The sequence below is a fragment of the Sciurus carolinensis genome, chromosome 12, assembly GCF_902686445.1.
Source record: "Sciurus carolinensis chromosome 12, mSciCar1.2, whole genome shotgun sequence".
NCBI lineage: Eukaryota > Metazoa > Chordata > Mammalia > Rodentia > Sciuridae > Sciurus > Sciurus carolinensis.
In genome coordinates, this window is record NC_062224.1 from 100,540,598 (window position 1) to 100,553,236 (window position 12,639).

Consider the following 12,639-nt stretch of genomic DNA (forward strand, 5'->3'; position numbering starts at 1 on the left):
AAAAAAAAAATAGAAGCCTGCTGAGGAAGAGAAGGCCTGTGCTTATGAACAAGGCAAAACATACGGTGGAGTTTGGTTCATGATTTTGCTCTTGGACAGGGGAGACTTGATCTCTCTCCTTGTAGATTCTAAAACCCGGGTCCTGAGACACCATATCTGTGTGTGGGTTGTCCTTGCAGCCCCCGTAGTGCACAGTGCAGACAGAGCCTTGTTTGTGAGTCTCTTCCATTAGTCTGTGGGGCGCTTGATAGTCTCATTTTTAGTGGAAATGCTTTCATTATTTTTTTTTCATTTTAAACAAAATACATATTCATTATTTTAAACATTAAAAAACACTCAAGTATTAAAATTACCTATAATCACACTATCCAGAAATTGCCATTGTCAACATATTTGGGTATAATCTATCCATTTTTTCAATAAAAAATGCATCTATGGGGGGCAGGGATGTAGTTCAGTGGTACAGCACTGGCTTATTATGCATGAAGACCTGGGTCTGTTCCCTAGCATCAGGGGGAAAAAAAAGGAAAAAGAAAAGAAAATAGGCGTACTTACATGTAAATGAATATATTTTTAAAACTGCAAAATTGCCAATTTTAATAAACATGGCTTGAATTAATAGAAATTTAATTACTTATTTTTATTCATTAATTATTTAAATGTTTTAGTCATTATCATAGTATTTGAGTTAATTTAACCTATTAAAATTATTTAAGTGAATTTAGCCAAATTTTCACAAATGTATTCACTAATTTCTAAAGACTTTCCTTCTTGAAGAAGGTATTGATATATAAACTATAAATAGTTTAACCATCCCATGTATCTTTTTTCTCAGTTTGTAAAAAAAAAAGTGTTGATAAAATAACCCAACAATATTTTAAGACAAATCAAAAATCAGTAGCTATTTAAAATAATAACTAAGAATTACTAAAAGACTTTCCCTCTATTTCATTCAGTCATGCACACCAAAGCTATTTAAATTATATGGTATATGACTTTAAAGTGCATTTTTCTTCTGGGGCCTTTCACAAGAAAGAGAAAAAACATTTGTAAATTTTGTCACGAAGCCAAATCATATGCAAAATGTTACAAGAGAGCTTTCAAAAATAGTTCACACCATCTCTCTGTCTCTCTCTCAAGAGATTTTGCATTTACAACATTATTGCAGTCAGTTTGTGTTAGGAATGCATGAGGAACCTAGAGGTATTTGAAGCATGAACTTGTTTCCCTATATTTATTGTGGTTCACAAGGAAATTTCTCAAATAAAACTTCCCTTACTTTGACTCCTTAACTCTTTCTTCTGCTCTTTGCTATTGAAAAATGAAAAGCAAAAATCAGATTTTCCCTGATTAATATTTTTATTTACATTGAACCAAGTGCAAACGATGATAAATCATACCATGTGCTGGGTAATTATGTGGCATTTGCAACTTAATATCTTCATGGAATTGCTTAACTTCGTTACATAAGCCTACTGTTTTCAGTGGTCTGTTGGTTCATATACTGAAAAAATAAGATCCTGGGTTTTCTTCATTCTTTGTATATAAAATTCTTTACCTGTTTCTTAAAAAATAATATTTGCATGTTTTTCCAAAGGCTTTAAGCTATGATTGATTGACGGAATTATTTCTGTCAAAGATACTAACCAAGAATTTTCCTTCAATCTTATAATAATATTTATCTACTATGTTCAGTAAAACACTGATCACTTTTTCTTATAGATAAATAACTATGTAATGGGGTTCCTGGAAAGGTAGTTGAGGAAATTTTAAAATTATCCAAGATCTTCTACATGTAGAAATTAGTAAGAGCCAATTACCTTAATTAAAGGAAAAATACTAGCATGTTTCCCCCTCAATTACATAACTGTAAAAGCAGCAGACACTTCTCATTCTGGAGAAATTATGCATTAATCAGAATTTTTTTATTTACTCCTTGTCTGTGATAGACAAAACTGTCCTTTCACTTCCCAGGTACATAAATCTCTCAGTGAGATAGCCCAGTTGGTCAAGAACTTCAAGAGTCTTTTGGTAAAGAAGAAACCAAGAGTTCAAAATTCTTCCAAAATGTCAATGCTGTCTTTTTCAAAATATTTTGGGCATGATCTCATTTATTTTTCATACACAACAAATCTTCAACTTTGTAACTCCTAGATTAGAGGATTGAAATATAATTGCTTTCTTATTTTTTTCCTCAAGGCAATGTCTTTATTCCCTGGTAGCATTGGATCAGAATGACCATCACCTATACTGCTTAGCATTTAAAAAAAAAAAAAAACTATAGAAGCTTTTTAGTATTAACAAGCACAAAGTTCTACTAGACTGCAACTTCAGTGAGCTTAACTCTAGCTAAACTAGTAGTTTAGCAGGACAATTGAAAATGGTGCAAGCCTTTCCCACATATCACAGGCACTCAGCATCTCTGGCCCCCTCCAGGGTGGTACTTTCCCTTTAAGAACCACTAATAAATTTTTAAAAAGTGAAAGATGGATTATATTAACCTCTTATCAATAAATAAAAATCAAGAACCTAGAAAAGAAAATAAAACAACACACATATACACACACAAACACACTACACTGAAGGTTGAAGGTACACTGAATCTACCAGAGGAAGATTCTTCATTCCTTAATTTGAAATTTTTTAAATTATATTTCATATCCATCTCTTTGTGAACCCAGCTAGCTCAGACCTTTCCTGTCACCCCTTCAAGGTTCTTGAATTCAAGGAGGACTCTGGAAAGTCAGTGGACCCCTCAGGTTGCAACTCAATTGGAAAAGCCTCTCACACAAGGCAGGGAGGGACTTGGCCCAAGACTCAGAGTTGTAGATGACAGCTTTCTGCAACCAGGCCATTCCCCATGTGTCCCACCCTCTCCCTGCCAGTTTGTTCCATAGCTCCAGCCCAACTGCCTCTATATTAGGTCTGCTCCTGGGAATATCTGGCCTAGGCCTAAAAGGTTCCCTCTTAACACTCTTTTTTATAAGTCTATTATGTACTATAAATTACATAATACATAATCACATAAAATATAATAACAAATATATAATTGAAATCTTCATAAAATACAATATTTTTTAAGCATCAGATATGTAATCTCATAAAAGTGATAGTTTTAAAATTTTTTATCAATTCCTAAAAGGATAGATATACTCTGATATAAAAATAAGATGGGGGGCTTATTATTCTATCATAGACATGTACTTTCTCAAAGCAAAAGGTTTAAAAGAAATCTTTTAAAATTCAATGTACAAAATATGAAAGGAACTATCCAAACTGTCTCAGCATTGCTGATTTTCTTCATGTTTCCTTGTATTCCTTTGCAACTTTTTAAAGAGATGATGGTCAGTAGCTTCAGTGGCTAGCTAGTTGTTTGAGTTTTAAATAGCAAGCATTTGGACATTATTCTGTCAATTCAAGTATTTAGTTTCCTCCACATCCCCAATAAAAATAAAGACCAAGCCTTCTACAGGGAAGAATGGCTAATTTCTTTCAAACCAGTGTAAATTTTGAATGAGGCAGGCCCAGTAACTTTTCAGTAGTTTAGGATGCTTCCAAACCTAGCATGCAAACAATTGATTCAGTTAGCTTGACATCTCATAGTACACTTGCTATTTTATTTTAGCTTCTAAACAAAATAGTCAACTAAATAAGCAGATTTTTCTCTTTTATTCTGTTTGTTTTTTGTCCTGTCAAAAGCATGCAATTTATTGATCAGGGCTTAAACCCTTAAATCACATGTCTTTTCCTTGTAAGAAATATTCCTTCAGGCATTTATATAAACTTCTCTCTTCTTAGTGACAGTTCTCATATCTGATTCTGTGTGTGTGTGTGTGTGTGTGTGTGTGTGTGACTATCTTGTGAAGGATCATCAGGATAACACCTTTACATTAAAATTTACATTTCATGGACCCTAAGTTCCACTGTGCAGCAGATGTGACCCCACTTTACATTATAGAATGTTTGCTGCAGCTTAGAGTTAGAGCTTCAACAACCTCCAAAATCAATACACAAAACCACAAAACAGAAGATACATGCTTATTTTGCAAGGTTTACCCTTTCAAATCACGTATTCCCCATCTCCCACCCCGCATGGGTCCCATCTGCTGCTGTTGTATACTGGCAGAGCTCTGCTTGAATTCTGGTATATTTTGCCTAACTGGGATTCTGTTAAGAACAGTCATCTACCCGTAACCTCCAGCTGTTTTTGAGGTACGTTATGTACTATGTACCCTTTAAATGTCACGAAAAACTGTTCACATGCTCAGAAGCCTATGGCCAATGGATACTACTTTAAACAATAATGACTTTACATTGTGTTTTACCTAAACAAAGGGAAACGAAAAGTCCACATGGCTTCATTTAACCATATGAGTGATTGGCAAAGCACTCCCAGGTGCCTGGGAGTGAAAGGGTAATTATGTGACTGGAACATTAGCATTCCTAGCCACACAGTTGCGGGATAACATGCCCATCTTAGCCCAGCAATAGAGAAAGAAAAGCATTCCACTCGAACTAAGACACATGTTGTTTTTCTATATGTTTGGGGATGTGGAGATCTCCACATTACTGTAATGTATGAGCTCTGGGCTTTCCACTTCATTTTCAACAGGTAAATTCAAAGAAGGAATACATGGAAACATTTATGCATTGTTTCCCATACATTTCCTGTGGCTTTCTAGAATAGTAGAGTTTTCTCTGATACATTTTCAAGTTTCAGAGGAAACACCCGTTTCTACTTATGTTCAAGGTCAGCAGTAAGGTTATGTTTTTGAAATTATGTCTGGAGTAAAACTTGGAATGGGGGAATGGCAGATACCTCATTTCACATCACTAATTGTTCAAAACCCTGAATGATTCTCATCATTAAGCCCATATGCAGGGAGCCCTTGGTCTGAATTCTAGTCAAAAGTGGCTGTTGGCCAAAATATTTACAGGAAGGGGCTGTGCCAAATTCATACTCCAACAAAGTGTACAGTTTTTCTAATATCGTACTTAACTCAGGGAAAATGAGTGAAAAACTAGCAAAAGAAGTAAGGCCAGTCATCTCTAATCTGTGAGGCTTTCTGTAGCCAGGTCACTGAATTTTTCACAGACTATACTTTGTTTTCCTGTTTCTTTCTCTAATAGCAGTTAATATTATTGATATGTCTTGGACCAACAATCCTATCAGTTTCCCATTCTACAGATAAAGAAACTGAGGCACAGATCATTATGTAGCTTGTCTAAGGTCATACAACTAGGATACATGGTCCCAGAGCCTGAAGTCAATTACAATGCAGTACTGTTTATACTGGGTTTTCTGTTTCTTTGTTTGTTTTTCCCTGAGATTCATCGTCTACCCTTTTCCATCTGACTCCGGGTATTGGGATGCTAATGTTTGTGGACTGCCTCACCAGGGCCCCAAGCTTCTGGTTTCTAGTTAGATTTGGGGAAACAGAAGGCACTAGGAAAGGGAACCTGTGGGCATTCATTCCCTTGTGTCCATCCCAGGAAGGCCACAGTTCTTGGTGAGCCCTAGGTCTCACTGAGTTCTCTAGCAGCCTCTCCTCCTCCCCTCCAGACTGAGGGGGCACATGGGTTGCTGGACTTGAGCTCCCTTGATTCTGCCCAGACCGGGGCACACTGTCATCTACTAAATGTTCTTTTGCTCCTTTAAGTGAGCTGTTCATTTTCCGTGGGGTGATTACTGGGCCCCTGCCTCTGCAGTGGATATATCCACTGGAATTTAATAAAATGGGGCAGCTCCCCCAGGCTGGGATGTCACCAGAGACCTTTCCAGGCTGATGTCACCAACAGCCACTTTTGACTAGAATTCAGACCAAGGGCTCCCTGCATATGGGCTTAATGATGAGAATCATTCAGGGTTTTGAACAATTAGTGATGTGAAATGAGGTATCTGCCATTCCCCCATTCCAAGTTTTACTCCAGACAAAATTTCAAAAAAGGGACTGTTGGAGGACATGAGTCGTGGGAGGTGGGGCGAGAGGACGGGGAAGCTCAGGACAGATGAATTATTGAATTAACAATGGATCCTTTGTGTTAGCTTCTTTGACCCAAAGATAACAGTATCTTTAACTTTTGAGATTTCAAATTTGAATTTTTTTCTTATACCAAAAGAAGAATTCATTGAATCAACTAATAATTACTCAGTTTTCAAATAAATAGGAGTACAGTACTGTAATGATTTAGTTCTAGTTCTGTCTTCAAAGGTGAAGTAAGTACCTCCTTGAGATGAGTTTCAACTTGCGTTTCCAAAGTGTAATATTATACAGTGATTTATAGACCACTGATGCACAGCCAAGTAATTTTTCCACTTTGGTTTTCCTTTTATGTTAAATAAAGATGAAAGATACCTAGATCTTCTACTTAATCATTGTTTAAAAAACAAAAACTTCAAGTTATCTCAAGAGAGAGCTGATACAAAATATATCCCACCAGGTTAGGAAATTGATGAAATAGGTTAAGAGGGTAAAACATAATACTCCACAGTTTCCTTTATAAAGAGTATATGAAAAATTTCCCTTGAGTAAACTGTAAGGATTTGGTGCATGTGTGGCTTCCCTGCAGCCCTTGGAGCTATTAAATATAGATATCCTTAGAACATTTATTTTCCTTAGAATTTGTAATGTTTACATAATAAAAGAATTCAGAACAATGAGAAAAAAGAAAGAGTAACATGCCAAAATTTGCAAATCCAATTCTAACACTGTCACGATTCTCCCTCTTAACAAAATCTTCCACACAGGGAGCTTTCTTTAAAGAACATTTCTTCTTCCACCATTCCAATAAGCCTTCATAATACCTTTTCTCCTGAACAGGAAAAGAGAAAATTGCCCAACTCTCCTGGATTATCCCTTTCAGATGTATTTCCCAGCTACAAGGAGACTTCTGTTTTCTAACAAATATGTAACATTTTTACACATTATTCACATGTTTGTAGAATGGTAAAACATGGTAACATTCTAGCAAAATTTCCCCTCCTTTAAAAAAATAAAAAAGTAGCAATACCTCCAGGATTATAAAGCAATTTAAGATTTATTGGGTACCTACCCTGTATGAGATCTATGGAACATTTTACATGCATTTTCATTTAATGTTATTATTTTCTAAAATGGAAATTCTACCATTTCCACGTTACAAGCAAGAAAATTGGGGCTCACAGAGCAGATGTCACATAAAAATACAGAGTTTTCATCATTCAGGATTCATTTACCTTTTGGTAACTGAATACTCAATTCTAATTGGCCTGAACAGCATCGTTCCCTTAACTCTAGAGGCTCAGCATCAGGATGGGATTGAGTGTCGATTTAATTCAGAGGCTGGATTTTTCTTAACTCTTCACTCTTATTTATGCTATTCTCAAATTTGTCTCAAGTTGCCCGCATCAGATTGAGTCTCATCAGCCCAAAGTAAATGAGACACCCTTTCCTGTGCCACTTAGCAAGGGGTTGAAATTGGTATGGTTGCCAGATAAATCAAGACTCATCCCCATTGGTATTAAACTCCACTTTACAAGAATAGAACATTTTAGCAATGATCTTCTCTAGCCCTATTTTTCCAAAATTAAATTGAAAGATCAGAATATCATTTAATGATCCAAGACAGAAGCACTTCTAAACCAGAGGGTTAACTGCACCCATAAAATTTTCTGTACTTTACACCAAAATTTTATAAATTATTATTCTTATAAATTATATGGCAATCACCCCAATTGGGAACATTTGCTGGGGCTATAAAATTATGCATCAAACCATTTGCCTAATAAATAAAGTGTGTGCCTCTATAAGGCTTATTAGTTTCTGTTTAAGTTAACAATATTTTTAATTTTAGTAACAATTTTTCCTGGGTGTGTATAAATAAGTGGAATCACAGTCACAGGACACATAGATTTTTTCCTCTCTCTCTGGGGCCCATATAATAAAGTCCTATAGTTTTTCTCACAATTTCACCTAACTTTTTCTTGAAATCTCTGTGTTGTGCCTGACTGCTCATCAACAGGTCCAAGCAACTGTTCTTTCCACAGCCCTAGGTGTTGTTGGCCATGAGTCATTTCACCTCTTCTCTTCTCCAGTCCCTTCCACTGGGAACCATCATGTCCATTGGGCATGACATCTTCTGCTGGTTCCAACACCCCATCTGTCTCCAGTGAAGACCACTGTCACTTTCCACCACTTTCAACCCACCAAACCCTAAGCAGGTGGTGTACTCACTGATGCAAAAGACAATGATGCTGATTCTTGCTTATGTCCCACTTCCTGATGGTGATCTTGACTGAACACCAGGGTCTTATGGAATTTCAGGTTAAAAACAACCCTGGCCAGCACTTTTCTTTCATTAGGTTCAAGCACAATACATGGAATGAGACAAGAAACCCAGTTCCTGAGAGTCCTGCAATCTTGCCCAATCTCTTTCTGAGGCTTCCAAATTAAAAAATGTATGCAAACTAAGTGCTCAGTGGTCCCCCTGTGCCCTGTGCATTTCTGAGTCACTAAAGGGGACACTACATGGACTCAACCCATAAACCTCTCAAAAGGTTTTTCTTCCAAGAAAACTCTTTTTAGATTAAGGTAACTCTCCAGGTTTATATCTCTCAATATTTTGGGTAAAAATATGTTTTTGTTAAACTGTTGGCTCTAGGAATTTGTAAGTCCTATACATTGGAAAGACATTACAGGTTTTATTGCAAGGACACTATAAATTTTATTACTAAACACTTAGTTCCTATTAGTTCCACTATGATGTAATAAGAACTCTTTAGCTATAAGAGAACTACCATTTCATTCAAGACACAAGGGAATCTGCCACGAAATTAATAGACCTTGTACAGACAGAATTACCACATCAATTAAATGTGAATTGTGTCCACTTAAAAACCTTATCTTTGTATTGGTATGTTCCTGGAAACTTCAATGGGAGCTAAGGAAATAAATTAATAGGCAGATAAAATATTACTATCATGAGTGAGGCAAGGTAAGATAATGAAGAAGAAAATCATGACAATTAGACCTACATAAAAGCTTTTTAAGAAAATACCAGAGTTTTCTTATAATACAAGTTACAGATTTTATTACCAAAGATTTTTGATTACTATGTATTTACATATGGTTTTTACTTTTTTATATATTTTCAGTTGTAGATGAACACAATATTTTATTTATTTATTTTTTTAGTGTGGTGCTGAGAATCAAACCCAGTGACTCACATGTGCTAGGCTAGTGCTCTACCACTGAGTCACAACCCTAGTTCACAGTTTTGACTTTGAATGTTATGCCAAACCGCATTAGAATTTTGTTCATTATTAACTTTTCACATCCTACTTCCATAACTAGTCAAGCTTCATTTTACCAGTTGTTCAAAATTAATTCATTAGAAACACAGATTGACCTTATTAAACAATAAGAATTATAAACACCTCTGAATAAAACTAAATGAATTTTAAATACATGTATGCTTAAATCTAAAAGAAAATTTGTTGCTAGAGCATAATGCAATCTAGAAATTAATATTAGATAAATCTGTTTCTCCACATTAGTTCAAGGATATTGACTGGTGTGCAGTCTAGGAGTAAATCTTATTGGTTAAAATAGGTTTTGGAATCAAACCTGCCACAATTAGACCAACCTAATTGAATCTGGTAAAGTAGCTGGCAATGAGTAGACCCACTTTGCTGAACTGACCTCATTAACTTGTTTTTTGTCCAGATGGAACACTTGACCAGAACTTGTAGAGGCAATTTCTTCGTACACTTTATATCCAATATGGCTCCTGTCATCACAGTCTCCAGTGAGCACAAATACCACCTGTGGTTAAAAAAAAAAAGTTTTTTTGCTTATTGATCACCTATTATGTGTTAATATATTGCTAGGCAAGTGGGATTCTTAATCTTATACTCTGTTTAGCAGTGAACCTATGCAGAAGCAGAGTTATTTACATTTCAGAATTATGGAAAAAAGCAATGAAAGTGAACGTGAGACTCTGCTAGTCTCAACAGCCTCAATCCCTCACCTCTCCCTATACCCATCCACTCTGCCAAAGGATTCTGAAGTTCCTTTCACGCAAGAGGTGGAGTTCATTTTGTCATCTCTGGGTCTGAGCTTAGTCACTTGTCTCTTGTTGGCCAAAAGCATGAAGCCAAAGGGACATTCTGCAGGTTCAGAACTTCGACTCAAAAGGTCTTTTGAGTTTCCACTTGATCTCTAGTGCTTCTGCCACAGCTATGAGAAGGACATACCTACACTAACCTACTGTTCTCAGAAAGAGGCTAAGAAACCTGCATGGCAAAGTCAATTCCCCCTCCCAAGTCCCATAGACAAGCCAAACCCAAACACGTCTAGACACACAAGTGGGCAAGTCTAGCCTAGGCAAACAGAGCTCTGCTCATATATGAGAAATAAATGCTTATTGTTTTAAACCACGAGTACTAGAATAGTTTGTTATATGGCAAGATCTGATACAACAAATAACCAACATGGGCAAGATTCCACACAGGAGATGACATTTCAGATATATGCTTTGTATGTCAAGCCTGCACTTTTGTCAATTATAAGATGAGATCAGTCACCTTCCTCCCTATCTCCCTAATCATTTCTTCTCTGTATTCATAAACAAGGCATTTGAATGCTCTCTGGAAATCTCCCATACACATTAAGATTTAAACTCAATGATATACACATAGAGTACACTTATGGGGAGAGTGGCAATCATTGCTATTCAGCACACATGGAAGAACAAGAGGATATGTGCTCCTCCTGCTGCATTCAGGAGGGTCTGGAGTGGATTCCTCCTCACCTGTGACTGCTTCTGTTGGATAAGCTGTAGCACCTCGTGGGTGAGTCGGTAATCCTTGGACCGCGCATCAGTGAAAACGTAGATGAAGGAACCAGGAAGAGAAATTTCCAAGGCAATTTTTATGGCTCCAATACTCATTTCTGGACAGTCACCACCGCCCTATTGAACAGGAAGAAAAGCATAACTATTTCATCAGCTTAAGAAGAAAAAACATGTAGCTATTTTTAGTATTTAATTTTTATTATTCTTTTATTCTTTCCATTTATCCATGAGGTAACTATCATTTTGAGCACAGTTCACCAACAGAGCACTAAATCATGCATGTTCTTCCCAAAGTCACACAACTAGTAAGTGAAGAAGCAGAGATGGAACTCAACTCTGTCTGACCAGAGGGTTCACAGTCCAGTGATGCCCAGCATTAACTTCTGTTCCATAAGCAAGTAGCTTGAGACACTCTAAAATCAGAGGAAGAAAACTCTTACTCTTTGGGACACCCACAGAATATTGTTCCCCCTTGTACTTCGGTATTTGCTGAACAGTGTTGTGATCCATGATTCCTCCCACTGGATCTCTCTTCCTTGAAGAACTTAGTGGGTCATCTATTGTTGTTGACAAATGAATAGATGAACGAAAGTAAAGGGGTGAATGTCATTGTGCAAAGTAATCTTGGCACAATCTATGCACACCTGCTGTATTCAGCCTGACCGTTATTCAAGCCTAGCCCCTCCCATTTCAAGTCATGCAATCTCCTAAAACCATAAAAAGATACACGTGCACACATACAAATGAAAGATATCGTGGAGACGAACTACATGATGCACTGATTAAACAGTTTCCTAAGTGTGTATTAGGAAAGATCTGACTTCATGAACCTTGTGTTTTGCTTTGATCCCTGAAATACAGCTAATCAATATCAGTAGACACATTCTTGGCCAGTCTTCTGATACACATTTTATCTTTATAATTCTACTGATAGTTACAATGTGCTAGATTGCCAAAGCTACTTCAGATTGAAAAAAAAAAGTATTGGAAAACAAAACAAATCAAATCAAAAAGCTTGTGAACTTTGATAATACATGTTGCTCCTGTAATTAAAAACCAAAACAAAACAAACAAAACCCATCATCTCAGAGTTATAATGATAATTATATCCAAAAATGAATTCCTAGAAAGCAAGATGAAATAAAAATGAGTTAAAATCCTATCAATCAAAGAAGTAATAAAACACAGATTATCTTTTTAAAATATAAGACAGGGTGGGAGAGGAACTGCAATAAACTAAACCTTTAAGCTCTCAGTAGTTAAGAGAAAAATGAGGTCCCTGTTCAAACCTTAAGTGAAGATGCTCATCAAATGAAGGATCTGGGAACCAGGAATGCCATTCAGAGGAGAGGGTGTCCATACTTCTTATTCCTTTTCTAATCTGCCTGCTGCAAATCTATGCTCATCTCCATTTTCACTGTTCTTTATACCAGTTGTTTTCCAGATACAACTAACTATGAAATCAAAATATGTAACCTCTTTGGTTTGCAAAATTTTTATTGGCATTCCAATATTTTTATTCTAACATAAGTTACTCCTACTGAATTTTGAACCTAGTTTCGAATTTAGATTACAATTCTTTCATGTGGAATACCCATGCTGGAAATGTCTTATTTGTGTAATATGTACTGTTACCTATAAAACTGAGGTGTGAAACTCAGTTGCAAGCTGAACAGAATTTTACAGCCCTCAGTTCTCTTTCTTAAAATACAGTTGGCAACTCTCTGATCAAGAAAACATAATGTACATGTGGAAACCATTAAGTTACATTGAATCTGATTTAAAGTTGTGTCCAAAGCAAGTATA

At 36.3% G+C, this 12,639-nt stretch overlaps 1 protein-coding gene across 1 annotated transcript in view; it reads right to left on the reverse strand.

Moving 5' to 3' along the window:
• Hmcn1 (hemicentin 1) overlaps positions 1 to 12,639 on the reverse strand; it is a 413,611-nt gene that overhangs the window by 285,060 nt on the left and 115,912 nt on the right. The window contains exons 3-4 of the mRNA XM_047520702.1: positions 10,792 to 10,950; positions 9,681 to 9,803 (exon numbers count right to left, since the gene is read on the reverse strand). Coding sequence (XP_047376658.1) covers positions 9,681 to 9,803; positions 10,792 to 10,950 — 282 coding nt within the window. The remainder of the gene's footprint in view (positions 1 to 9,680; positions 9,804 to 10,791; positions 10,951 to 12,639) is intronic.